This window comes from Mirounga leonina, unplaced genomic scaffold (assembly GCF_011800145.1).
Source record: "Mirounga leonina isolate KUSES-001 unplaced genomic scaffold, KU_Mleo_1.0 Mir_153, whole genome shotgun sequence".
NCBI lineage: Eukaryota > Metazoa > Chordata > Mammalia > Carnivora > Phocidae > Mirounga > Mirounga leonina.
In genome coordinates this window covers 13,060,788-13,085,565 of record NW_023270387.1, presented here as the reverse complement: position 1 = coordinate 13,085,565, position 24,778 = coordinate 13,060,788, and the positions used below count along the sequence as shown (strand labels likewise).

General features: G+C 39.2%; 1 protein-coding gene and 1 non-coding gene across 6 annotated transcripts in view; one reads left to right on the top strand and one right to left on the bottom strand.

The window, feature by feature from the left end:
* SIK3 (SIK family kinase 3) overlaps positions 1-24,778 on the top strand; it is a 245,049-nt gene that overhangs the window by 164,596 nt on the left and 55,675 nt on the right. For all 5 annotated transcript variants that reach the window (XM_035009003.1, XM_035009004.1, XM_035009008.1 and 2 more), the window contains exon 4: positions 1,225-1,386. In XM_035009003.1, the coding sequence (XP_034864894.1) occupies positions 1,225-1,386 (162 nt within the window). The remainder of the gene's footprint in view (positions 1-1,224; positions 1,387-24,778) is intronic.
* LOC118013575 lies at positions 2,896-3,000 on the bottom strand. Its single transcript, XR_004680060.1, has one exon. It is a non-coding gene; the product is annotated as a U6 spliceosomal RNA (small nuclear RNA).

Genomic DNA, 24,778 nt, shown 5'->3' with positions numbered 1-24,778 from the left:
TATGATGGCAAATGTGTCCTTTTCCCACCTAGATGAGTTAGTTTAAGGATAGGAAGTTGTTGTTTTTTTTTTAAGATTTTATTTATTTGACAGAGAGAGACACAGCGAGAGAGGGAACACAAGCAGGGGGAGTGGGAGAGGGAGAAGCAGGCTCCCCACTGAGCAGGGAGCCCGATGCGGCGCTCGATCCCAGGACCCTGAGATCATGACCTGAGCCGAAGGCAGACGCTTAACCGACTGAGCCACCCAGGCGCCCCAAGGATAGGAAGTTTTAAGTAGAGCAAGTCATATTGCCAGTGTTCCTCATCCCATCAGCTGTTATGATCTCAATATGTTATTAGTTAGATGAAGAACTGGGGTTTAGGATTAGCCACTATTAGAAAAAATACTTAATTGTATTGGTATTGGTAATTGGAAATTAATGGGATTGGCTCTGGGTCATCAGTTCATTTTTAAATATGGACGATAGCTTGATTTATAGTATTACAAAGTTAATTTGCTGTAGCTTAGTTAGCCGCATTGCCAATGAAATAATTTCACTGAAGGTGGTAGAAACTTCCCTTTGTTTTCTAATGTTGCCTGTAAAAATTAGTAACAATTTAAGAAATAATTGAAAAGCACATAAATGCAGATGGAAAGACACAGGCATATTATTATGCATTCCAGAGTATCGTCACCAAATAAGTACATTTTTATGTTAAACTGTAAAACTTTGAGAAAGCAGAAGAGAGATTAGCATAGATGGGCTCCTTTATAAAGCTGTTTTCCCCCTTAGCAGTGACTAAGTTCTGTCTGTTCTTCTCCAAAATGATTGATTATTGTGACTCTGCTTTTTGACTCACCCTTTAGCACAGGAAATATTGCTGATTCTTATCTTCATGCTTATGTTTGCTGTGTGTATGTAATCTCATGCAATGGAGATAAGAGAGAGGAGGTGTTGAGTGCGATGATTCTCCAAAAATACCGTGATAACCCTCAGAACTCTTTTTTCTTACGGTAGAGCATAGGTAGTCCTGTGCATGCTCATGTACACTGAAAACAGTCTGGGGACTGCTTGCTAATGGGTTTCTATAGACACAGACCAGGGCCCCAAGTGTTGCCATTTGTTTGTTTCACTTCTTCAACTGTTCATCTGGTGGCCCCCTGGCATCCCTTCTGGAGTCCATCTTTTGAAGCGATGCCCATGTGCAAAATGAGAACTCACTGTGCTCTTCTTCACCGCAGACCACCTGGTGGCCCATGGCAGAATGGCCGAGAAGGAGGCCCGTCGGAAGTTCAAACAGATTGTGGCAGCCGTCTATTTTTGTCACTGTCGGAACATTGTTCATCGTGATCTAAAAGCTGAAAATTTGCTTCTGGATGCCAATCTGAATATTAAAATAGCAGGTGAGAAGTGCGTTGAGGATGTGAAATAGGAACAAAAGAGCTTTTCCTTCAAGGTTCTTAAACAAGGGATTGTCTGTTTCCATCTATTCAGAAAGAGGTATTGGAAAATGAAAGATTTGCACGTGTGTGTGGCTTGGAAAATGATAAACTTTCAAAACACATTTATGTTCTTTTTCATGTAGTATTGGATGGAACTAGGCTGGGGAGGAAGAAGGAAAAGGGTGATATTTAAAATTCTCTCAGTTTTGTTGACAGTCTCTTAAATAATAAGGAATAAAGGATAGAATAAAGTGGAGAGAACAACTGCTAAGCTTGTAAGCCCTGTCAGCTTTACTTGAGGAGGCTGATTTATGTCACTGCTGAAGACTGTGGTTTTATGATAGTTTAGGAAGAGCAGATCTTACATCGGTTTAAAGGCAGTCCATCTCTTTATGTCCTCAGATTTCACTCGTCTGCTCATCTGAGGGTGCCTAAAAAGCACTTTTCACTGCCTCACTCTATTCCTACTTCACTTTCAATAAACTATCAGCATTTGCCTAACCAATACAAGCTCACCACCTATTGATAGAAGAAAGTGACTGCAGTCTAGACAGAAAGTAGAAACATGAAAAGAAACCAGTTTTGTTTTCTGACAGTTTTCAGTACTGCATTGTGTGTCCCCCGTCTCGCAGGTAAAAAGGGAAGGGGCGTCTCCTATAGAAAATTGAAGTACAGCTAGAATAGAATTGCCTTGAAAGTCAAGGTAAAAAAAGCAGTTCTAAGGACTTCCCTCCTTAAAAGGGTGGGAGTTGAGGGTTCAGATTTATGTTATATTACAGGTCAAAGTACCTACTTGTACCCTTTCAGGTTGGTGATTCTACTGACTGTTTTGTGTAGGTAAATCTAGATAAGTCTTTCCAGGCTCTACTTTCACAAACTTGGAATGTCACCGAACTTTTTAGTTACCTACGTTCGGCTGATGGATGCACTGTTGCTTAGTACTTTCTCATAGTTGTAAGCTCCTTGAGTCCTTCATTTGCCCAGTGCATAGTAGGCAGGAATTAAATGCTTTCTTTCTCTTACATAAAATCACATTTTTCCTTTGTCCTTAAGTCTGTTTTATATTCCCCAAAGCTCTCTAGATGCTAGCAGTTCCCAGACAAGTGGGTAGTGTGGAAAGACTGGCAATTTCAAACCCTCTTCTGTAATTTTTCACTGTAGCTTCAATTCAATTAATGGTAATAACATCTACTAAACTTCACAGTCCTTAAAAGTATAATAAAATGTGTTAATTTCCTATTGTCGCTGTAACAAATTACCACAAACATAGTAGTTTGAAACAATACAACTTATTATCTTACAGTTCTAGAGGTCAGAAATTTGAAATGAGTCTTTTTTCTTTTTCTTTTTTAAAAATGTTATTACATTTTTTATTTTAGTCCCAGTATAGTTAACATACAAGGTTATATTAGTTGCAGATACACAGGTCGTGATTCAACACTTCCGTACATCACTCAGGGCTCATCATGAAAAAATATGGAACGCTTCACGAATTTGCGTGTCACCCTTGGGCAGGGGCCATACTAACCCTCTCTACCGTCCCCGTGTTAGTATGTGTGCTGCCGAAGCGAGCCCCCGAAATGAGCCTTATGGGGCTAAAATCAAGCTGTTTGTAGGACTGGTTCCACCTGGAGTCTCTGGAGAATCCATCTCCTTGCCGGTTTCAGCTTCCGGAGGCCCTGCACTCCTTGGTTCTGGTCCTTTCTTCACAGCACGCCGCCTGGTGCTCCCATTGTCAAATCTCCCACTCCTAGCCTGATCCTCCTGCTTCCCTCTTAGAGGGACCCTTGTGATTACATTGAGCCATCCCGGATAACCCAGGATGATCTCCCCATCACCCAGTCACATCTACAGAAGTCCCTTTTACCACATAGGTACCACATTCGCAGGTTCCATGGATTAGGATGTGGGTGTCTTTTGAGTGGCTTTTATGCAGCCTGCCACAGATATGATTGTAGGGTTCCTTGGGTTACTGATTAGGGTAGTAGGTTAAAAGAAGGCCCTCTTTTTCTTCTATAGCTGTTTTCTACCTTCACTGACAAAAGGTTAAAAATTTTTTTATGCTTCCTTGGTTCTTGATTTTGACTTTAGAACCATTTAGATTTAGTTTGGGGAGATTAGTTCAGGAGGCTCTTTGTTTTGTATTGAGAAACCAAGTGTAAAAGCAGGGGTCCGTGATAATTGAAATTAGAAACGCCACTGACAAATAACTTGGGTAAGGAGATTTTGAGATGCTTTTCTTTGTTAATTGTTAAAACAAATCCATGTAGTCACAGTATGAGTCTACCTGCTGGTGTGTAATTACAGAATCGTGGGAATGCTGGTGGCCCGCCGTGGGCTCTCTGCATTAACACATAGGTGAGATTTTTAAGTTCATTAACCCAGAGTCTGCATTTTTATTATTTGTTAATAATAAGCTGAATAAATGAGCTGCTCTGAGTTGTGCCCTGATATAATATCTAACATTGTCTTTGCTCGTGCATTCTTTTTTTCATGCTTTCATTACCTTGTCATTCACCCACCACCACCCCTCCACCCTCTTCCCCGCGCCTCCCACTCTGGTTTTGCTTTCCGTGGTTTCAGTTACCCATGGTCAACTGTGGTCTGGGAGCGGGTGATCCTCCTTCTGATGTATGGTCAGAAGGCCAGTAATAGCCTAATGTTAGGTCACGACACCTACGTCATTCCCCTCGCCTCATCTCATCACGTGGGCATTTTATCACTTCCCATCACCACAAGAAGAGGAAGGGTGATGATAAGGTATCTCGAGCGAGAGAGGCCACATGTGCATAACTTTCATCACAGCATATTGCTATAATTGTTCTATTTTATTATAGTTATTGTTGTTAATCTCTTACTGTGCCTAATTCACAAAGTAAACTTTATCATAGGTGTGTGTATATAGGGAAAAACATAGCGCATCTAGGGTTCGGTACTATTTAGACGTGCACTGGGGGTCTCGGAATGTATCCCCTGTGGGTGAGGAGGACTCCTGTCCTCAGTTTTTCAATCATTGCCTGAACTTCCTCTCTTACACATAAATTAGGTAGAATTCCCATTCTTACCTGCCAAGACTTCTTTGAACTCAGTGGGCCAGTGGGAGAAACGCTTCTAGTTGAAGCTGACCGCGGCGTGACTCATTTTAGAGAGGTGGAATGGATGGTTCTGACAGAATAAGGTCAGATAACTAATGAAATCAACTTTTTATTCTAAAAGCTAAAAGTAACTTCAGGATTTCTGATCTTTTCAGTGGTCTTTTGATGAGTTACTATTAAATCTCAGTCAGAAGGAAACTTCTAGACGTGAAAGTAACACACAAAAGAGAAGAGTTTTGTTGTTTTATTTAAAATATTGTTAGTCTTAAGCACCTCATTTCTAAAATCATCATATGCTACAGTGTCAAATTAACATGGAATTAATAAAAATTCAGATTAGGAAATTTAAGGAATTCGTGTTTTCCTTATGCCAATGTTAACCTAAATGGGTTTTTTGTTTTGCTTTGTTTTTACCTAAATGGTTTTGATGAAAAGATGATGCATCCTGTTCAAATGTAGAAGATGAATAAGTTGCTCTGAGGATGTTCGTGTTTACGTTGATTTATTTTTACTTTCTTAATGAATTAATGTGGGCAGTTTACATTTAACGCTGGATACTATAAAAATCTAGCTCTTAGAAGAGCCCATGCTAGCCTTCCTCAAGGGAATATGTGTTCCCTGGACATGACAGGTACATTTTAGTTACAGATATTAAAAGATGCAATGGTTTAAGTAGGAGTTTCCATGCTTAAATTCTTACCTCTGAATTTTTGTTCCAGTGTTATTTCTACAGAGAATGAAGCCCAGATGAAAAACTTGGTTTTCCTTCTGATTTTAGAATGGCAGTAGCAAACCTGTCTTCTATAGAATTATTTAAAAGATGTTTCTGTTATTAGTAATCCAGAGTAAACATTGATGGTTTTCAGAACAAAAAAATTTATTTCTGAAAGGCAAAGTTACTGAGTCTAGAACTAAAAATGTGTAGTGGTCATAGAAAATGTTTCTGTTATTAACAGAGGCTCTTCGCTCAGGTGTCATGGGAGAGAGAACGGAAGTATAAGACATGACTCCTGCCGTAAAGAATTTATAGTCTATTTGGGCAGCAAATACTTAGACCTTTGGAAAGTTAAATAGCACCAAAATTATACTTGGTGTGTGTGTTTGTGTGTGTGTGTCTATGTTGTTTGTGTATGTATATATATAGAGAGAGCACTTTACAAAGCATTTTTACACATATTATCTAATTTCATCATATTTGGCATACAAATATAGCTTATTTAGAAAACATTAGAGTCTCCAAAATATATACCTTTAAGTTTCCAAACTTTGAATTCCTTATAAAGAGGGCTCATGCAAATCTTTCATGTAGAGGGTCCAGCACCGGGAAAGAATAGGATTCTTGGCCTCTAACCTTTCACTTTTCGTGTCTCAGACATGTGAGGATCCACAGAGGAGCAAATGAAGAGTGGGGAAGGTACAACCTGGCTCTCTCCGCATATAGCCTGCATCGCTGGGTGACAGCGTGTTCAACAGCGACCAAATTATACTTTGATACAATAGAAGAGATGTTACAAGGCATGCCATGATTCATTATCACATTAATTATATAGTCTAATTACTACAGAAGTTCAGAGGGTGAAGAAAGCACTTAGTTTGTGAAGTTCCATTAGATTGTGAATGCCACAGGGATGGTAACCGTATCCTGTTTACCATTTCATCCCCATGGCCGAGTGCATGCCTGTTCTCTAGTAGGTGCTCAAAACTTTGTTGATCTGAACTTTGGACAGCGGTGATGAGGACATAAATACCCTAGTGAGGGCATAACATTTGATGTGCGTCTAAAGGATGAATAGGGTTCTTTAAGGTATAGGTGTAGAGGAGAGAATTCCAGTAGGATTAGTCAGTCAGCAGGTGTTAATAAAGCACCTGCTATGTACCGGCCCTGATCCACGCACTGGGGATACAGTGGCAGGAAAGTAGTCCCTTGGAACTAACATTCTGTGGGGGGAGATCGACAGTGAACACATACACAAATAAGCCCTCGTAAGGACTATGAAAGCGATAAAATCAAAAATGTGCTAGAATGACTTGTGGGAGAGAGAATGCTTTTAAGTGGGCTAGTCCAAGCCTTCCAAGCAGAAGGAACAATGCGAAGGCCTGAGAGAGGTAAATTTAAGGTATTTGACAAGGTAGGAGAAAAGTTGGCACGGCTGCAGACGATAAGTAAGGGGGCTCTGGAAGGAGATGGGGTAAGAGAACTGGCTGGGGCCCGTTCCTGTGGAGCTTTAGGCACGTGGTGAGGATTTGGGATTTTATTTTGGTTGCGGTGGGAAGCTGAGTTGGAGAACTATGGGCGGCAGTACCCCATGGCATATTTGCAGAAAAGGTAAAGCACCTTGGCTGGAGGGAAGGTTTAAGCAGGGGAGTCATGCCTGAGAAGGTGAGAGATAGGTATTTATTTATACTAGATTGTGAAATTGTTTGAATACCAGGCTTGATAAGTCAGATTCAGGATGAATAAGGGAAAAATGGGAGCAGGCGGGAGGGACAGGAGAGCAAATAGGAAGGTCAGTGAAGAGGCTGCAGGAAATGGTCAGATCCTACATAAAGGTGTTGGTAGTAGACTTGAAAAGGAAGACGAGGGCAACAAATATGAGAGAGAGAGTGCATGCGTGTAAATGAAGGGTTTCTGGGGTGGATAACCAGTCAAACCTCCGGGCCAGGAAGAGGGACCTGCCAGTCCAAGATATGTGTAGAAATCGAGAAATCAAATTTTCTTACTGATGGAGTATATTAAGCCATCAAAGGAAAATGGTGTTGTCTTATTTTTAATGCCGTTTGAAAGCAATTTTAATTCTTGTCCCCAAAGATTAAGTAGAGAAATTTCTATATTTATAAAAGACTGCCTCAGAAAAGACCTAAATGTAGCTGGCTTACTCCCTGAAGCAAACTTATCTGAAATACTCAGACGTTATGAGAATGTTTTGAAAATTGTGGAAAGTTTTTTTGTGTGTGTGTTTTTTTTTTTTAACCTAAGGAAGTTGGAAACTTTTCTCTCTAAATGTCGACTCCCAGAATGGTCTCCATGAGATAGTTCCCACTCCGGTGTTATTGTTTTAGTTGGCAGTCAGGAGACAGCAGAGATCTGAAGTACAACTACAGCAAAGCCAGTGTTTTGGAAAAAATTTCCAGAGTGCCTGGATCTAAGGTACTGTGGAAATATTTGACCTTAGTGTGGTGAGATCTAGACTATTTAATTTTTTAAAAGTGAGAAACTAAAACATTCTGCAAGTCCATTCATTGACCTTTCACCTTCAGGAAGAAGATGCTGAGATACAATGGTAGAGGGAAAAAAGGTGGTGAACCTTGGGTTTCTGAGAACCCTTCCCCGGTGTGGTAGTTGAGAATGTCCCTGACAGCTCACAGAAGGTGGTTATGAATATTCATCACACCAGTCACAAATTATAGGTCAAGATCGTAACACCTTTATTTAGGTTATCTTTCAGTGCACCTCCCTAGTTGACAGGTAAGAAATTGAGACCCAGAGAGAGGCCACGTGACTTTCCTGAATTCGTGTCATCGCAGAACCTGGGAATCACAGTGCCTCAGTGTCCACTCTCCCCCTGAAATGCTGTGTGACTCGCAACTAGAAGGTGCTAACAACCTTCATGTATGTTGACCCTTGGGAAAATACAGTTTGAAAATTATCTCTTCTGCATCCTGTTCCTCAGACTGGAGCTTTACAATCGAGAAATGAACGCACCTTCATTCAGAAGGCATTTTTGGTATACACAGTTGATTTATTTCGTATGAAAAAATTCTAGAGTTAAAATTCAAATGAACAGATTTTTGTCAGTCATGGTTCTAGGTGATAAGTGAGGTCTTAATGATCTTGAAAAGTATTGCATCCTGCTAAGATCAAGGAAATGTTCTGTTTACAGGGCCTCACTCACAATGGCCGTGCTACCAGTACAGAGCGCTGCTTCTCAGATTCTCCCACCGTGGTTTCCCTAACATGGAGGGGGACAGACTCACACAGGGTGGGGGGCAGTGTGGGATTGATTAGCTAGGCTGGAACGGTTCGCTTTTTAAATCACATGCTTTAGGGGCGCCTGGGTGGCTCAGTTGGTTAAGCGACTGCCTTCGGCTCAGGTCATGATCCTGGAGTCCCTGGATCGAGTCCCGCATCAGGCTCCCTGCTCAGCAGGGAGTCTGCTTCTCCTTCTGACCCTCCCCCCTCTCATGTGCTCTCTCTCATTCTCTCTCTCTCAAATAAATAAATAAAATCTTTAAAAAAAAAATCACATGCTTTATTTTTAAATTCATGCACATTTTGTATTCTCCTCAATGTCATATTACATTTGTGTTAATACTAAAATTATTCAACTTTATTTAGCATAGAAAAAATTAATGTTCCAGGAATATGCGTTTTCTTTAGCCTTCACTTTCACATAACTCTTGGCACACTGCAGCATTATGCCTGGGGATATATAAACACACATTAGTTCGAGAAACTTGAGAATAAAGGATTTCTTCCCCAACTATAGGTTCCTTTTACACAAACTTTTGTTAATTGCAAATCATTTGTTTCGGGGATACTTAGAAGTCAGTAAATCAAGTAATGATTTATCACCACCCCCTCCCCCCACCTCCTTAAATGGAATAGTTTGAGACCCTGTGAGGGTAAATCAAGTGAGTCTACCTGCTAGCAGGTTGCTAATGAGCATGCTTGTAACTCAAACATTCAGTTTACTGCTTAGGTGAAGTCGCCGGTTACCATGGTAGTTTTGACCAGGATGCAGTTTTTCACCATATTTTGTTAAATTCACATCCATAATGGACCACTGGACAATGTAAAGCGTAAGGAGCACTGATGTCAAAAACCCAATAATGAAAATAAAAATGGTGATTTAACAGTGCTTCGAGAAAAACTTTACCCAATTCATGAATTGTCTTCATTTGATCACTGTTCTTATCTAGCACATCAAAATCTTCCTAGGACTTCAGAAACCACAGATTTAGGCACACAGACACACACACACACAAATATACATACACATGCACAGACACAGTGTCTGATTTGTTTTATTGGGAATAATGACTATCTGTGCTCATGTTTTCATGTATCTGTTGGCCAACTGTATGTCTTCTTTGTAAGAAAATCTATTCAGATTTTCTACTCGTTTTTTTTAGTCTACTATTTTTTGTTGTTTTTGCTATTGGGTTGTATGAGTTCTTTATATATTTTAGGTATATATTATCAGATACATGGTTTAAAATATTTTCTCCCATTCAGTAGTTTAACGTTTCATTTTGTTGATGGTTTGTTGGTAAATATAAATATAACTTATAATGAACTTTTAAATCGTTTTAATAATGTGCTAATATAGGATAAAATACCTTTCTTAAAATTACTTTATTGTTAGTTATACAAAAATGACAATTATTTTTTAAATTTCTTTTCTGGGATTCTTTTTAAGGTAATATTCCTTTGAAAGGAGTTTGTGAGTCAAAAAAGTTGGAAAATACTGGGTACTTGTATGGTTAAATAGGTCAGTTTTCTTTATATTCTAGTCCAGATTTGTGGGTGGGGTGTTGTTGTTGTTGCTTTGGATCAGATTGAGAGATTCTCTGAACTCTTGATAGACTCTTCTTCAGGAAAGCCTCTCTTCTCTATTTTATACCAGTTGTCCCTGAACTTTACCATAAAATTCATTCCCTACTTCTAATTGTATAGTTAGACATGTAATTTTGCCACGTGTGCCTCCCCCAAAGGACTAACTGCTCCATGAGGCCAAGGACTATATGTGTTTTGTTCACCTTGTACCAAGAACTCATTAGTAGTTCCTCAAAAACTTGGGGAGTACCCTACTCTTGTGACCACATTTGCACATTACCTTTTAGGTGGGTTATTTGTTTTTCCAGTGTTTCCTGTCATTTAAATTATGTTTATTCTGTTAGCTTTAACTTAAGAGGGTATATTCTTCCTGTGTTTAATTTCTCAGTGACATCTTAGAATTTCTTCTGTGATAGTTGTATCTTCTTTTCTCCAAAAGTAGGCTTCTACTTATTAGACCGTATGTCTTAATTTTTAATCTGGGAAATATTATTACTATACCTATATACTATATGCTCTATGCCATATACTTTATTTCCATTGGTATCTTCAGTTTCTGTTGAGTATTTGAAAGGACTGATTCATCATGGTCTAGAATTTTGTATAGAGTGCTCACCTGTCAACCTGATTGAAGGATTGGACTTTCATTGTTCTAAGTGATAGGATTTAGAATTGTGACTATAATAGTATGTATTCAATGTATTCAGGAATTCCAGTGAATATTGTTTGCAGGTCTTGCAGAAAGTGTCTCATTACAGCCCTTTCTTTTATATGTCTACTCAATACTGAGTTTGACGGAAAGATCCTATATTGGGGAGAGTTTTTTGTAAGAAGGGTTGGGGTAGTGCTATCTATAAAGAGTGGAAGGGATTGGTTTATTACCTCATTTAAAAATAGCTGAATTCAGTGATCCTAACTGCTAAGGTATTTTAAAGCTTTAGGGGAAAATTCATAAGTCACTCATTGAAAATGCCAGTCTAATGCTGGACTAGCATTTTTGTTTTTAAAGTTTCATCTTCTACAGAGATAGTATTATGCTATATAAATATATAGTGCTAGGAAGTTGGGGAGGATCAGAAGATCTGTAAGATTAAGTGACAGATGTGGAGCAGTCCCATATATGACATAATAGCAGCACGTGCAACAAAATGGTACTGTAGTACTTCTCTAATAAATTTTCCAGAAGGTAGATACAGTCTTTCAATCTCATGCATATTACCCTCTCCTCCTCTAATTCTGACCTGCCCTAGTTTCATAAACTAAACCAAACATCCTCCTCCCACCACCAAAAAAAAGCTGATTACTTGATTCTTAACCGCCCCCCCCCCCCCCGCCCCAGTGAAGGAATTTCTCTCGTGTATAAATGCTCAGGCTGTGAGTCAGTAGTTTTTGGCATTACTTCTCTATTAGCTCCTAGTCAGGAAGTTCAGCCAGGGGTTGGAGTGATTGCTAAACATTGAGGACTTCCCAAGACCCATTTTTAAGAGTGGACTAATATTGTGACTCCTGGGAACTTCGAAACTCATCCTTCCTCACTACCGTAATTCTGAGATTCACACAGTTGACTCTTGTTTTGTGCAATTCCAAATAACACTTTTGGGTCACGTGATTTCTAGGCTAGTGGTATTGTATAGGAAAAGCAAGATTAGTTCCTTATCTGTGTCATGTTCCATATATATAACAGTCTAAATCCTGTTTATATAGTGTTCTTTCTGGAGTGTTGATCTTTGGTTCTTTGAGTCATTTCTAGCAAGAATACCTGACAGCTTGTCTCCTCCACCCCTCCCCTCCCATCAGTCCACTGGGAAATTAATTGAGGGCCAAAATTATTTCTGTTCTTAGTCTTTGTCTATAATTGCAAGTGCTGAATTAGGGTTATGAGTCCTCAGAAGCTTTCAGGTTTTAAAACATGAAGAATCTTGTCACTGTGTCTTCTGGTGAGGTTGTTTATTTAGGATGGATAAATATTTTCCCACTTTACTTTGTTCCTCTGCCCCCTACTTCTGAGCTGTTTACTTACAACAGCAAGGAAGGGAAGCACAGTTACTCTTGGAGGGGCTGGCTGTCAATTTTAGCTGTGCTGTGTTGTTACCTTAACAGACATTGTGAACACTGGAACTGGTTGCAGGCTGTGCCTAATCTGTTTACATCTGCTTTGCATTGCTCCTTGGTCAGCCAAAAAAGAAGTCAAGGGTATTGCTCTGAAGTGGTGGACCAAATAAGAAAATTTCCTGTTGCAGTTGTCCTGATCTTTAAATTAGTGCCATTCATTCTTTCCTGTTTCCCCTTACCACATAGACAGACCCAGTTGATGATATACTTACTTTTAGGGATACAATATCTCTACCCTATATAGCCCCAGGCTCCTGATCTTGCCTAGAACAAAGAATTTCAAGTCTCAAAATTGATAGTAAAGCTCTGGTATTTAAACCATCCCTAGAAGACAGACATATGGTTCAAATTAAAGTCTGCTGCTCTGTATTATGAGAAGGGGACATGAGATACCATTTCAGCCTGCAGACAAATGCTAACCAACCAGGGTGTTGGGGGTTGGAAAGAGACTTAACAAATTACGTTAGGAGCTGCTTGTGAGCAGAGAAGTAAATGACCATAGGCCACATGAAGAGAACAACCCCACCCCTATGGCTTCTGTTGTGCGGATCGGAGTATCCATCTGCTGTCTCCTTCTGTAACTCTTCAGAATATTCATCATTTTAATGTTGAATCTGTGGATCATAAGTCTTTCCTGTTGCCAATAAACAGTCAGGGACGTAAAGTATCTTTATGGGCATCTTCGTATCTGAGAATTTTTGAAACTATTACAAAAGTTCACCACAATATGTGTAGTTACCATGTAACCATACAGAGTTATAATCTCATTGACTGTCTTCCCTATGCTGGACTTTTCATTATTTATCTTATAATTGGAAGTTTGTACCACTTAATCCCCTTCACCTATTTCACCCATCCCTCCAGCCCTCTCTCCCCTGACAACCACCAGTTCTCTACATTTACGGGTGTGTTTCTAGTTTTATTGTTGTTTGTTTGCTCATTTGTTTTGCTTTTTAGATGCCACATATGAGTGAAATCATATAGTATTTGTCTTTTTCTGTCTGACTTATTTCACTTAGCATAAAACTCTAGGTTCGTCCATGTTGTCACATGGCAAGATTTCGTTCTTTTTTATGGCTGAGTAATATTCCACTGTGTGTGTGTGTGTGTGTGTGTGTGTGTGTGTGTGTACACCCCATAGCTTCTTTATCCATTCATCCATTGATGGAGACTTGGGCTGTTTCCATATCTTGGCTATTGTAAATAATGCTGCAATAAACATAGGGGTACATGTATCTTTTTGAATTAGTGTTTTTGTTTTCTTCGTGTAAATACCTAGAAGTGGAATTGCTAGATTGTATGGTTTTTCTATTTTTAGTTTTTTGAGGTTCCTCCATACTGTTTTCCAGAGGTGGCTGTATTGGTTTACGTTCCCACAAACAGTGCATAAGGGTTCCCTTTTCTCCACATCCTTGCCAACCCTTGTTGTATCTGACTGGTGTAAGATGGTATCTCATTGTGGTTTTGATTTGCATTTCCCTGATGATTAGTGATATTGAACATCTTTTCATGTGTTGGTTGGCCATCTGTATGTCTTTTTTTTGGGGGGGGGGAATGTCTATTCAGGTCCTCTGCCCATTTTTTAATAGGATTATTTGGGGTTTTTGGTGTTGAGTTGTGTGAGTTTGTTACATATTTTGGATATTAATCCCTTATTGGACATCTCATTTGTCAGTGTCTTTTCCCATTCAGTAGGTTGCCTTTTCGTTTTGTTGATGGTTTCCTTCACTCTGCAAAAGCCTTTTCATTTGATGTAGTCCCTTACTTTTGCTTTAGTTTCTTTGCTTGGGGAGACCTATCCAGCAAAATATTACTAAGGCTGTTGTCCTTGAGTTTACTGCCCGTGTTTTCTTTTAGGATTTTTATGGTTTCAGGTCTCACAGGTAGGTCTTCAGTTCATTTTGAGGGTTTTTTTTTGTGGGTGCATGGTGTAAGAAAGTGGTCCAGTTTCATTCTTTCACATGTAGCTGTTCAGTTTGCCTAGCACCATTTATTGAAGAGATGGTCTTTTCCTCATTTTATATTCTTTTTTTTTTTAAGATTTTATTTTATTTATTAGAGTGCACAAGAGGGGGTACAGTCAGAGGGAGAAGCAGACTCCCCGTTGAGCAGGGAGCCCGATGCGGGATTCGATCCCGGGACTCCAGGGTCATGACCTGAGCCAAAGGCAGTTGCTTAACCAACTGAGCCACCCAGGCGCCCTGTATATTCTTGCTTTCTTTGACATAGATTAATTGACCATATAAGTATGGGTTTATTTCTGGACTCTCTATTCTGTTCCATTCATCTACATGGGGGTTTTGGGTGCCAGTACCGTACTATTTTGATTACCATAACTTTGTAATATAGTTTGATATCTGGGATTGTGATACCTCCAGCTGTGTTCTTCTTCTTTTTTTTTTTTTTTAAAGATTTTATTTATTTATTTGAGAGAGAGAATGAGAGACAGAGAGCACGAGAGGGAAGTGGGTCAGAGGGAGAAGCAGACCCCCCGCTGAGCAGGGAGCCCGATGTGGGACTCGATCCCGGGACTCCAGGATCATGACCTGAGCCAAAGGCAGTCGCTTAACCAACTGAGCCACCCAGGCGCCCCACCAGCTGTGTTCTTCTTTCTCAAGATTGCTTTGGCTGTTCAGGGTCTTTTGTGATTCACATTTTAGGATTTTTTTGTTCTAGTTCTGTGAAAAATACTGTTGTTATTTTGACAAGGATTGCACTGAATCTGTACATGGGTTGGGTAGTATGGGTATTTTAACAATATTAATTCTTTCAATCTGTGAGCATGATATATCTTTCCATTCATTTTTGTCCTCTTCTGTTTCTTTCATTAATGTCTTAACAGTTTTCAGAGTACAGAAATTTCATCTCCTTGGTTAAATTTATTCCTAGGTATTTTATTCTTTTTGATGCAATTATATATGGGATTATTTTCTTAATTTTTCTGTTATTATTAGTGTATAGAAACACAGTAGATTTCTCTATGTTGATTTTGTATCCTGCGACTTTACTGAATTCACTTATTAGTTCTGGTAGTTTTCTGGCGGAGTCTTTAGGGTTTTCTATATAGAGTATCATGTCATCTGCAAATAGTGCCAGCTCTACTTCTTCCTTCCCAATTTGGGTGCCTCTTGTTTATTTTTCTTGTCTGATTGCTGTGGCTAGGATTTTCAGTACTTTGCTGAATGAAAGTGGTGAGAGTGCACATCCTTGTCTTGTTCCTGATCTTAGAGGAAAAGCTTTCAGCTTATCACCATTGAATGTGATGTTAGCTGTGGATTAGTCATAGACAGGCTTTATTATGTTGAGATATGTTCCTCTGTACTGGCTTTGTTGAGAGTTTTTATAATGAATGGATGTTGAATTTTGTCAAATTATTTTTCTGTTATCTACTGAGATGATCATATGATTTTTAACCTGCATTTTATTAATGTGGTATATAGTGTTGGTTGATTTGTATCTATTAAAACATCCTTGCATCCCTGGGATGAATCCCACTTGATCATGGTGAATGATCTTTTTAATGTATTTTTCAATACAATTTGCTAATATTTTGAGGATTTTTGCGTCTGTGTTCATCAGGAACATTGGTCTGTAGTTTTCTTATTTTGTAGCATCATTCATTGCCTGGTTTGGTATCTATGCTGGCCTCATAGAGTGAATTCAGAAGCATTCCTTTCTCTGGTATTTTATGGAATAGTTTGAGAAGAATAGGTATTAACTTTTCTTCAGATGTTTTATAGAACTCATCTGTGAAGCCATCTGGTCCTGGACTTTTGTTTGTTGGGAGTTTTTGATTACTGATGCAATTTAATTGTTAGTAGTTGATCTGTTCATTTTTTTGTTGTTGTTGTTTCTTCCTGGCTCATTCTTGGAAGATTGTATGTTTCTACTAACTTATTCATTTATTATAGGTTCTCTAATTTGTTTGCAAGTAATTTTTTTGTAGTAGTCTCTTACAGTCTTTTGTATTTGTTTTGTGTTGGTTGTTACTTCTCTTTCATTTCTGATATAATGTATTTGAGTCCTCTTTTTCTTAATTAGTCTGTCTAAGGGTTCATCAATTTTGTTTATCTTTTCAAAGAACCAGCTCTTATTTTCATTGTTTTTTTCTATATTTTTTTGTCTCTATTTCATTTATTTCTGCTGTGATCTTTGTTATTTCCTTCCTTCTACTAAATTTGGGCTTTGTGTGTTCTTTTTCTTGTTGTTTTAGGTGTAAAGTTAGATTGTCTACTTGAGACTTTTCTTGATTCTTGAGTTAGGCCTGTATCGCTATAAAATTTCCTCTCAGTAGTGCTTTTGCTCTGTCCCAAAGATTTTGATCCCATGTGTTTCCATTTTCATTTGTCTCCAGGTATTATTTTATCTCCTCTTTGATTTCTTTGTTGACCCATTGGTTGTTCAGGAGCATGTTGTTTAGCCTCCATGTATTTTTGTTTCCTCCTATTCTTTTCTTGTAATTGATTTCTGCTCTCATACTGTTGTGATTGGAAAAGGTGTTTGATATGATTTCAGTCTTCTTAAATTTATTGAAACTTGTTTTGTGGCCATGTGATCTGTCCTGGACAATGTTTCATGTGCATTTGAAAAAAATGAAGCACAGAAATTCTTCGTAGGGCTTCAGTCCTTTCTTTGATGTCGTAAGTGCACTTTGAAACTACAAAGTATATATATTTAACTTTTGAATGTACATTGACTCTCTTCTCTTCTTTGCCTTAAGTTTCTGTTATTTTTTTATTCTTGTATTTTACTTATACTGAAGTTGCCCCCTCTTCTGTTTTTCCTGTATGTTGCACCAGTGTCTGGTCTGGTAGTGTTCTTCTTCCTGAGCCATGTGAGCTAAACTTGAGCTTATGATAGTGTAGTTTATTTTACTTGTGTCCCTGAATTAGAATGATCCCAGGTTGACATGAGCTGAGGAAATAGAGTACTTCAGTATTCCTTAGGATGATGTTAATTCTAAAAAGCTAAAAAAAAAGTTATTGAATACAAAGTGACTGTGGTTTTAAAGAAATTGTTAGGCTCTGTCTATTCTCTGGCTTGTTACTTATGGGATTTGAATAATCAAAAGGTTATAATCAGAAAATAAAATATGTTCTAAAGTTAGGGGAGAGTTAAGATTAATTAACTGAGGGGCGCCTGGGTGGCTCAGTCGTTAAGCGTCTGCCTTCGGCTCAGGTCATGATCTCAGGGTCCTGGGATCAAACCCCACATCGGGCTCTCTGCTCCGCAGGAAGCCAGCTTCTCCCTCTCCCACTCCCCCGCTTGTGTTCCCTCTCTCGCTGTGGGTCTCTCTCTGTCAAATAAATAAAATCTTAAAAAAAAAAAAAAAGATTAATTAACTGAAAGATTTGCCAAAATTATGTCAACACTCAGTTATCCAGTTTTGTCTGTTTGTTTTACTATCTAGGTTTTTGTTTGTTTGTTTTTTTTACCTTCCTCCTCTTTCTTCTGGCCATCCAAGTTTTTTGTTTGTTTGTTTGTTTGTTGTTGTTTTTTGGTTTGCTAGTTTTATTAAGCCCGTTTACCTTAGGTTGGACATATTAAAGGAAAAGAAGGGAGATCTAAATCTCCTCAGTGTCGTTGTTCTTGTTAGTAACTCTTATTAAATTAGGGAAGTAGTAACATTATAGAAAAAAATGAATTTTTAAATTATTTATAAGTAATGTGTCTTAGTCCATTCTGGCTGCAGTAACAAAGTACCACAGCCTGGGTAGCATATGAATAACAGAAATTTGTTGCTCACAGTTCTAAAGTGATTATATAGATCATTAAAATATTTACTCCTTTTAAATTGTATTTGACTACAACTGTAGACTTTATCATTGTATATAAAATCTTCATAGTTTACCGTCCTTCATTTAGGATTATGGCTGTCTTGAACAAAAACTTCAGTGAGCTCTCTATTTTAACAAGTAGCTCCCAGTTCCTGGCCTCTTAACTGTTCACAAAATGCTGCTCTGAGCTCTCAAGCATTCATTTCTTTTTTTATCCTTCTCTCTCTTTTCCTCTTTTTCTCCCTCCCTCTCTGTTCTTGGTTAATTAGTGAATCAATTGTAAAGTATTGAGTGCCTTGTCTTCTGCAGCGCACTGTTCTAGGTGGTACGAAGTCAGTGGTGAGAAAAAGAGCCTAATCTCTGTTCCTCTGAGCCCTGATGATGATGGAGCTTAGATCCCAGTGAAATTACTCTGAATGGCAAGAAATAGAAGTGGGAAGAGAAAAAGGATCCTATTCTTTTCTCCTTTTTTCTTTGCTTATTATGAAATACTATATAAGTAAACAGAACTGTGCATTAACCATATACATATACTTTAATGAAAGTATATTGTAAAGCAAACACTTGTGCAGTTACCACTTGGATCAAGAACTAGATAATTTGATCAGCCCAGACTGCACCCCCCCAACCCCAATCTCATCCTTGGCTCCAAGAGGTAATCACTGTCTGGATTTTTGTGTTTTACCACTTGTGTAATGCTTCCCTTAGGAGTTTTGTTCCACAAGGTGCCATATTTATTGGATATAATGTGCAGTGGGCTCATCCTTCATGTAGTTTGCTTGTTCTTGAACTATGTATGAATGGAATCATGCCAAATATATTATTTTGTGTCCTATTTCACACAACACTATGTTTACGAGATTTCTCCATGTCTATATAGCTGTGATTTATTCACCTTTATTTCTTTATTGTATTTCATGATACGAATATAGTGCAAGTCCTTTTTCCACCCTATCTAGTGATGTATATTTGGGTTGCTTTCAGTTTGGAGCTCTTACCAATAGTTGCATGAACATTCTTTTTTTTTTTTTTTTTTTTTAAGATTTTATGTATTTGACAGAGAGAGACACAGCGAGAGAGGGAACACAAGCAGGGGGAGTGGGAGAGGGAGAAGCAGGCTTCCCGCGGAGCAGGGAGCCCGATGCAGGGCTCGATCCCAGGACCCTGGGATCATGACCCGAGCCGAAGGCAGACACTTCACAACTGAGCCACCCAGGCGCCCCTGCATGAACATTCTTAAACATTTATCCCTGTGCTGTCTTGAGCATTTAAGAGCATAAATGGAGGAGTAAAGTTGCTGGGTCATACGTTATGTCTGTCTCCAGCGTATACTTGTAATGCCAAGCCAGCGTCACGTGTGTGTGAGCGTGCCCATTCCTGCACGCCCTCACCAGTGCTGGGTGCTATTATACTTTGTAAGTGTTACAGTCTGGTGAGTGTGTGAGTGTGTGAGTATGGTTTTAGTGTTTTTATTTTCCTCTCTAATAACAAGGTTGAACTCTCTCCCCCATCTTTTTGCCTTTTTTGTGAAGTGTGCTGAAATAAATCTTTTGCCCATTTTTTTCTGGTGGGTTGTCTTTCTTACTGATTTATAGGAGTTTTTGTTTCACTAGTAAGGATGTGAGTCTTTTGTTGTATGTGTTATTAATGTGTTCTTTCATTTTGTGGTTTCTCATTTTACTCTTTTTTAAGATTTTATTTGTTTACTTATTTTAGAGAGAGTGAGCACGCGGGCAGGAAAAGGGGCAGGGGGAGAGGGAGAGAGAATTTCAAGCAGACTCCATGCCAAGTGTGGAGCCTGATGCGGGGCTCAATCCCAGGACCCTGAGATCATGACCTGAGCCGAAACCAAGAGTGAGACGCTCAACCGACTGAGCCACCCAGGCACCCCTCTCATTTTACTCTTTTTAAACATCTTTCAGTGAATAGATATTTCAGTATAATTTTAATGTAACCAAATTTACCACTTTTCCCTTTATGATTAGTGCTTTTTGTTTCTTGTTTAAGAAATCCTTCCATCCCCTGAGGCATTAAAGATATTCACTTTTACTATTTTATAAAAATTTAGTAGTTTTACCTTTTGCATTGAGTCTGTGATCCACCTGGAATTGATTTGAGGATATAGTGTGAGGAAGGTGTCCTATTTAATTTTTTTTTCCACATGGAAAACCAGCTGTTCCCATGCCATGTATTGAAAAATTCGGCCTTTTCTCAATGATATATAGTGCTTACAATTCTTTCCAAAGTACTGTTTTTAAAGAAACCTGCAGTATGCCTCAAGCACAATATGACTTTGGGAATTACATAAGCAGAGCAAAGGGTTGAGAGTGAAGAATAAAATGAAAAACAGAATGTAATAACTAAGGCATTTGGAAGTTGTGCAAAAATAGTTAAGGGATGTCCGTTTGCCTCAATGTAAACATACATAAAATGCTGAAAACACAGTGTGGGTGTGGGCTTTGAGGGCATCCAGGCTGGCATTATGGGCTCGGCCTTTTTCTTAGGAATTTTTTTTAAAACTTCAAATTTCGGCATGTTACTTTAATAAACCTCACTTTGCTGAGATCAAGTGTAGAAACCTCACTTTCCCAGACATAAAACAAAAATAATGCTCATCTTGATGAGGTAATAAATACATGGCACTGTCACACAGCACTTGGCAGTGTGTCCTTTACAAAATGTCTCCTTGCTTTATTCTGTATAATTGAGAGTACCACATAAATGGGAAAAGTGCTGCTCTGAGAGAGACCAGGCTGGTCCGGTTCTAGGTCTTCCAGATACCAGGCTCTCTCCGGGGTCGTGCCACTTGGCTGCATGGCCAGGTGTCTCCTTTCTAGGTACCCTGAATGAATTTCCTGATAGTCGAGAACTTTTATTTATTAGTTGTCATGAGACTTGGTAAGAAATCCCTTATGCGCTCACAGTATGACATGTGGGTGATTCAGAATGAATCTGGATTATGTCCGTACAACTTAGCCTTGCATTAGGACAAACTGACAGATAGAAATTCTGAGGGGAAATGATCCCATTTCTAATCTCGAGTAATTATGTCACCATAGTTTTCCCCCAGACGCAGGTCGCAAACTACTTGGGTGGCATCATATGTCACTATGGACCGCCTTTTCCTTCTTTGACATGCTTTTCTCCTGTCTCCGCTTCCTCATTATAATGATCTTTCTCTCTGCTTTTGGCTGCATCCTCTTTCTCTTCCTGTACCCATAAAGTAGGAAGTACTTAGGGGTGTGTTCTAAGCCTTATCCCAGCCATCCCCTTTTTTGCACTTATTCTTTCAAAAAATTCTTATCCATTCAATACTATGACTCAGGTCCTCGGAACATCTCAATTTGAATTTCTTCTCACCTCCTTTAACGCAGGATAGAACAAAAATATATATATATTTTCTTCCCAAACCAACTACTACTGTCTAGACTTTCGTGTACCCAGACTACCCAGACGTGCACGGTGCACGGTCCTACTCTCTACTTTCCCCTCCTTTTTATCTCATGTGTTCAGCCTGTCCTCAAGTACCATCCAGTCTTTTTTCAAAGTAGTCTTTGAATTGTCTTTCTCATTTTCATTACTTCTGCTTTATCACAAGCCATCCTCTTCACCTCACGTCTAACTGGTCTTGCTTTCAGGTTAATTTTACTGCATCACCTGCCAGCTCTAGAAGTTCCAGTGACTCCTTATTGCCAGTGGGAGTGGTCCTCAAACTTCTTCAGAAAGAGTCAACGTTTTGTTTGTTTATATTCATATGTCTAAATTCTGTCCAGGAGATCCAGTAGGGCTGAGGCGAGGTTTGTGGGTCACTCGACATTTCTAAAACTGCATTGGGGATTCTCATGTACTGACAGGATGAAAATCAGTGATTCTGAGAGGACAAGAGGATGGGATGGGGGGCTTGTGATTCGATGTAAGTAATTATCAAGATAATAGTTTTTTATTTGGGTAGTAGATTCACTGGTGCTCCTTGCATTACTAAAAATAACCATTTCTAGGGTGCCTGGGTGGCTCAGTCGGTTAAGCGACTGCCTTCGGCTCAGGTCATGATCCTGGAGTCCCTGGATCGAGTCCCGCATCGGGCTCCCTGCTCGGCGGGGAGTCTGCTTCTCCCTCTGGCCCTCCCCCCTCTCATGTGCTCTCTCTCTCAAATAAATAAATAAAATCTTAAAAAAGAAAAATAACCATTTCTAGAAGAAAACACAGGGATGAATCTTCGCGACCTTGGGTCAGGCAGTGATTTCTTCGCTATGACACCAAAAGCATAAGTGGCCTTAGAAAAAGCTAGATAAATTGGACTTCATCCAAATTAAAAACTTTTGTGCATCAAAGGACACCATCAAGAGAGTGGAAGAAAATTCCGTAGAATGGGAGAAAATATGCAAATCGTATCAATGGACTTGTATCCAGAGAATATAAAGAACTCTTACAACTCAATAATAAAAAGACAACCCAATTTAACAATGGGCAAAGGACTTGGATAGACATTTGTCCAAAGAAGGTATACCAGTGATCAGTAAGCACATGAAACAATGCTCATCATTATTAGCCAACAGGAAAATGCAAACCAAAATTGTAGTGAGATACCACATACCCCCCTAGGATGGCTATAATTAAAAAGAAAATGGCAGTAATAAGTATTGGCAAGGATGTGGAGAAACTGGAACACTTGTACGTTGTTGGTAGGAATGTAAAATGTGGCAACCACTTTGGATAAAAGTTTGGTTAAATCCTCAAAAATTTAAACATGGAGTTACCATACCATATGATATATATAGATATATATGTATATGTCTAAGAGTAGATATAGATATATAGATACAGATAGATACATATATATCCTTAGGGTGTAAGTTTATATGTGTGTGTGTGTGTGTGTGTATGTGTGTATATACCCTAAGAAATGAGAAGATACACTCACAAAAAACATACAAGGATGCTCATAGTACTGAAAAGTGGAAATAACCTAAATGTCCATCTACTGGTAAGTGGATAAATAAAATGTAGTATAACCGTACCATGGAATATTAGTCAGTGGTAAAGAAAGGAACAAAAATACTGATTGATAGATGCTAAAACATGGATGAGCCTTGAAGGCATTATGCTAAGGAACAGAAGCCAGACACAAAGTCCACATAGTGTATGATCCCTTTTATAGGAAATGTCCAGAATAAGCAAATCCATAGAGACAGAAAGTTGATTTGTGATGGCCTGGGGCTGGGCTCATTGGTGGGAGAGTTGGGGGAGAAATGGGGACTGACTGCTGATGGGTATAAGGTTTCTTTTTAGGGTGATGAAAATGCTCTAAAATTGGTTGAGGTAATGGTTGTACAACTCAATGAAAATCCTAAAAGCCACTGAACAGTACATCTTAAGTGGGTGAATTTTATGGAATATGACATTTATCTCAATAAGGCCAGAGAACAAAAATCTGAGTAAAAACAAGCCATGTGTGGAGCAAGGGTGAGAGAGTGTCCCCACCTGCCCCATGCCTCTTCCACAACAACCGAGCAGTGGGGAGTTACTTCCTGAAACTACCAACAGAACCCAAAATAGGCTGGTTTGAGTTTCAACTGCTTTCATTTTTTCCTTCCAGTCTTCTTAAAATGTGTAGCAAAATGCCCCTCAAAGGTAAGCAGCTAAGAGAATAAAGAGGAGGTATTCTTCCCAATCTAGTTATTCAGTCCCCAGAGTGTAGATTAGAAGGAACTAAACTTTCAAAATGAGTTCCAGATTTAGTATGTTAATAACTTGAGGTTTCTCCCACATCAGTAACTTAAATTTTCAGGAAATAAGTTACGTTATTGGTGAATGGACAGTGGGCTAGCCAGAGCTGTAACTTACAAGCCACACAGCATCCTGCAGACGCCCGTGAAATACTTGTGAGGAGGCTAGCAGGGAGGATACGGCAGCAGTCTGCTTTCGGTGAAGCTGTGAATTTACAGTAATACGTGGATTGAAGAGGGAGGGTGGGTCATATTCTGTTAGGTTTGGTACATTGAAGAGTGAATTGGGATAACCCAGGATCGTTCATTGGAGGAAGCTGGCTTTGATGGGAAAAAAATAAAGTGTCATAGCAGGCAAGGAGAGGTGGATTTTGCTTAAATGTGCAGTTAGGAGTGGGAACAGCATGTGGAGTGGTTACGGGAGACCCCTTGACAGGTTTGCAAGACTAGAGGATTTTTGCTTGGTGTGTAATAGGAAACAAGGGCAAGCAGATGGGGGGGCAGTTGTTGAATCTTACTGAAATCTTGCTGTTGGTCATCGGTCTAGCTACTGAAGCCAGCCCTCTGGTTGTAACATGCTGTCGAAGCAGGTGCTTCCCCAGATGTGGATCCCTGTGGTTGTCAGGCCCCGATCATATCGTTCATTCTTGCATGCTCAGTTCTCATATCAGCGCCTCATAGCAATCTAAGCTCATAGGCCCCACTGAAGGTGGTTCCCTTTGAGATTGTTTCCTTAGTAAAGATTTCCTGTTTGGTAGATAGAATAAACACACTGATGGCCATTAAGTGTGTGCCTTCCCCTCCCCAGCAGAGTAAAGAGGTTAAAGGTTGGTAATTGTAGATGGAGCATCCATAGTTCAAAATGAGAAATGTCCTACATATTTTAAGCTGCTTATTAGGGAAATTTTAAACCTACTACTTTTAATTAATTGCTTGGCCTCTTGTGTTCTCCATTCAAAATACAACAAACTCCATGATTCTGTCTTCTGGACTTTGCTAAGCAGTCCCACTAATGTCAGAGTGCATACGTTACTGCAGATGCCATCTGTGTGCCTCCTCCCTGTGGAGCAGAGGAAGGCCACCCGT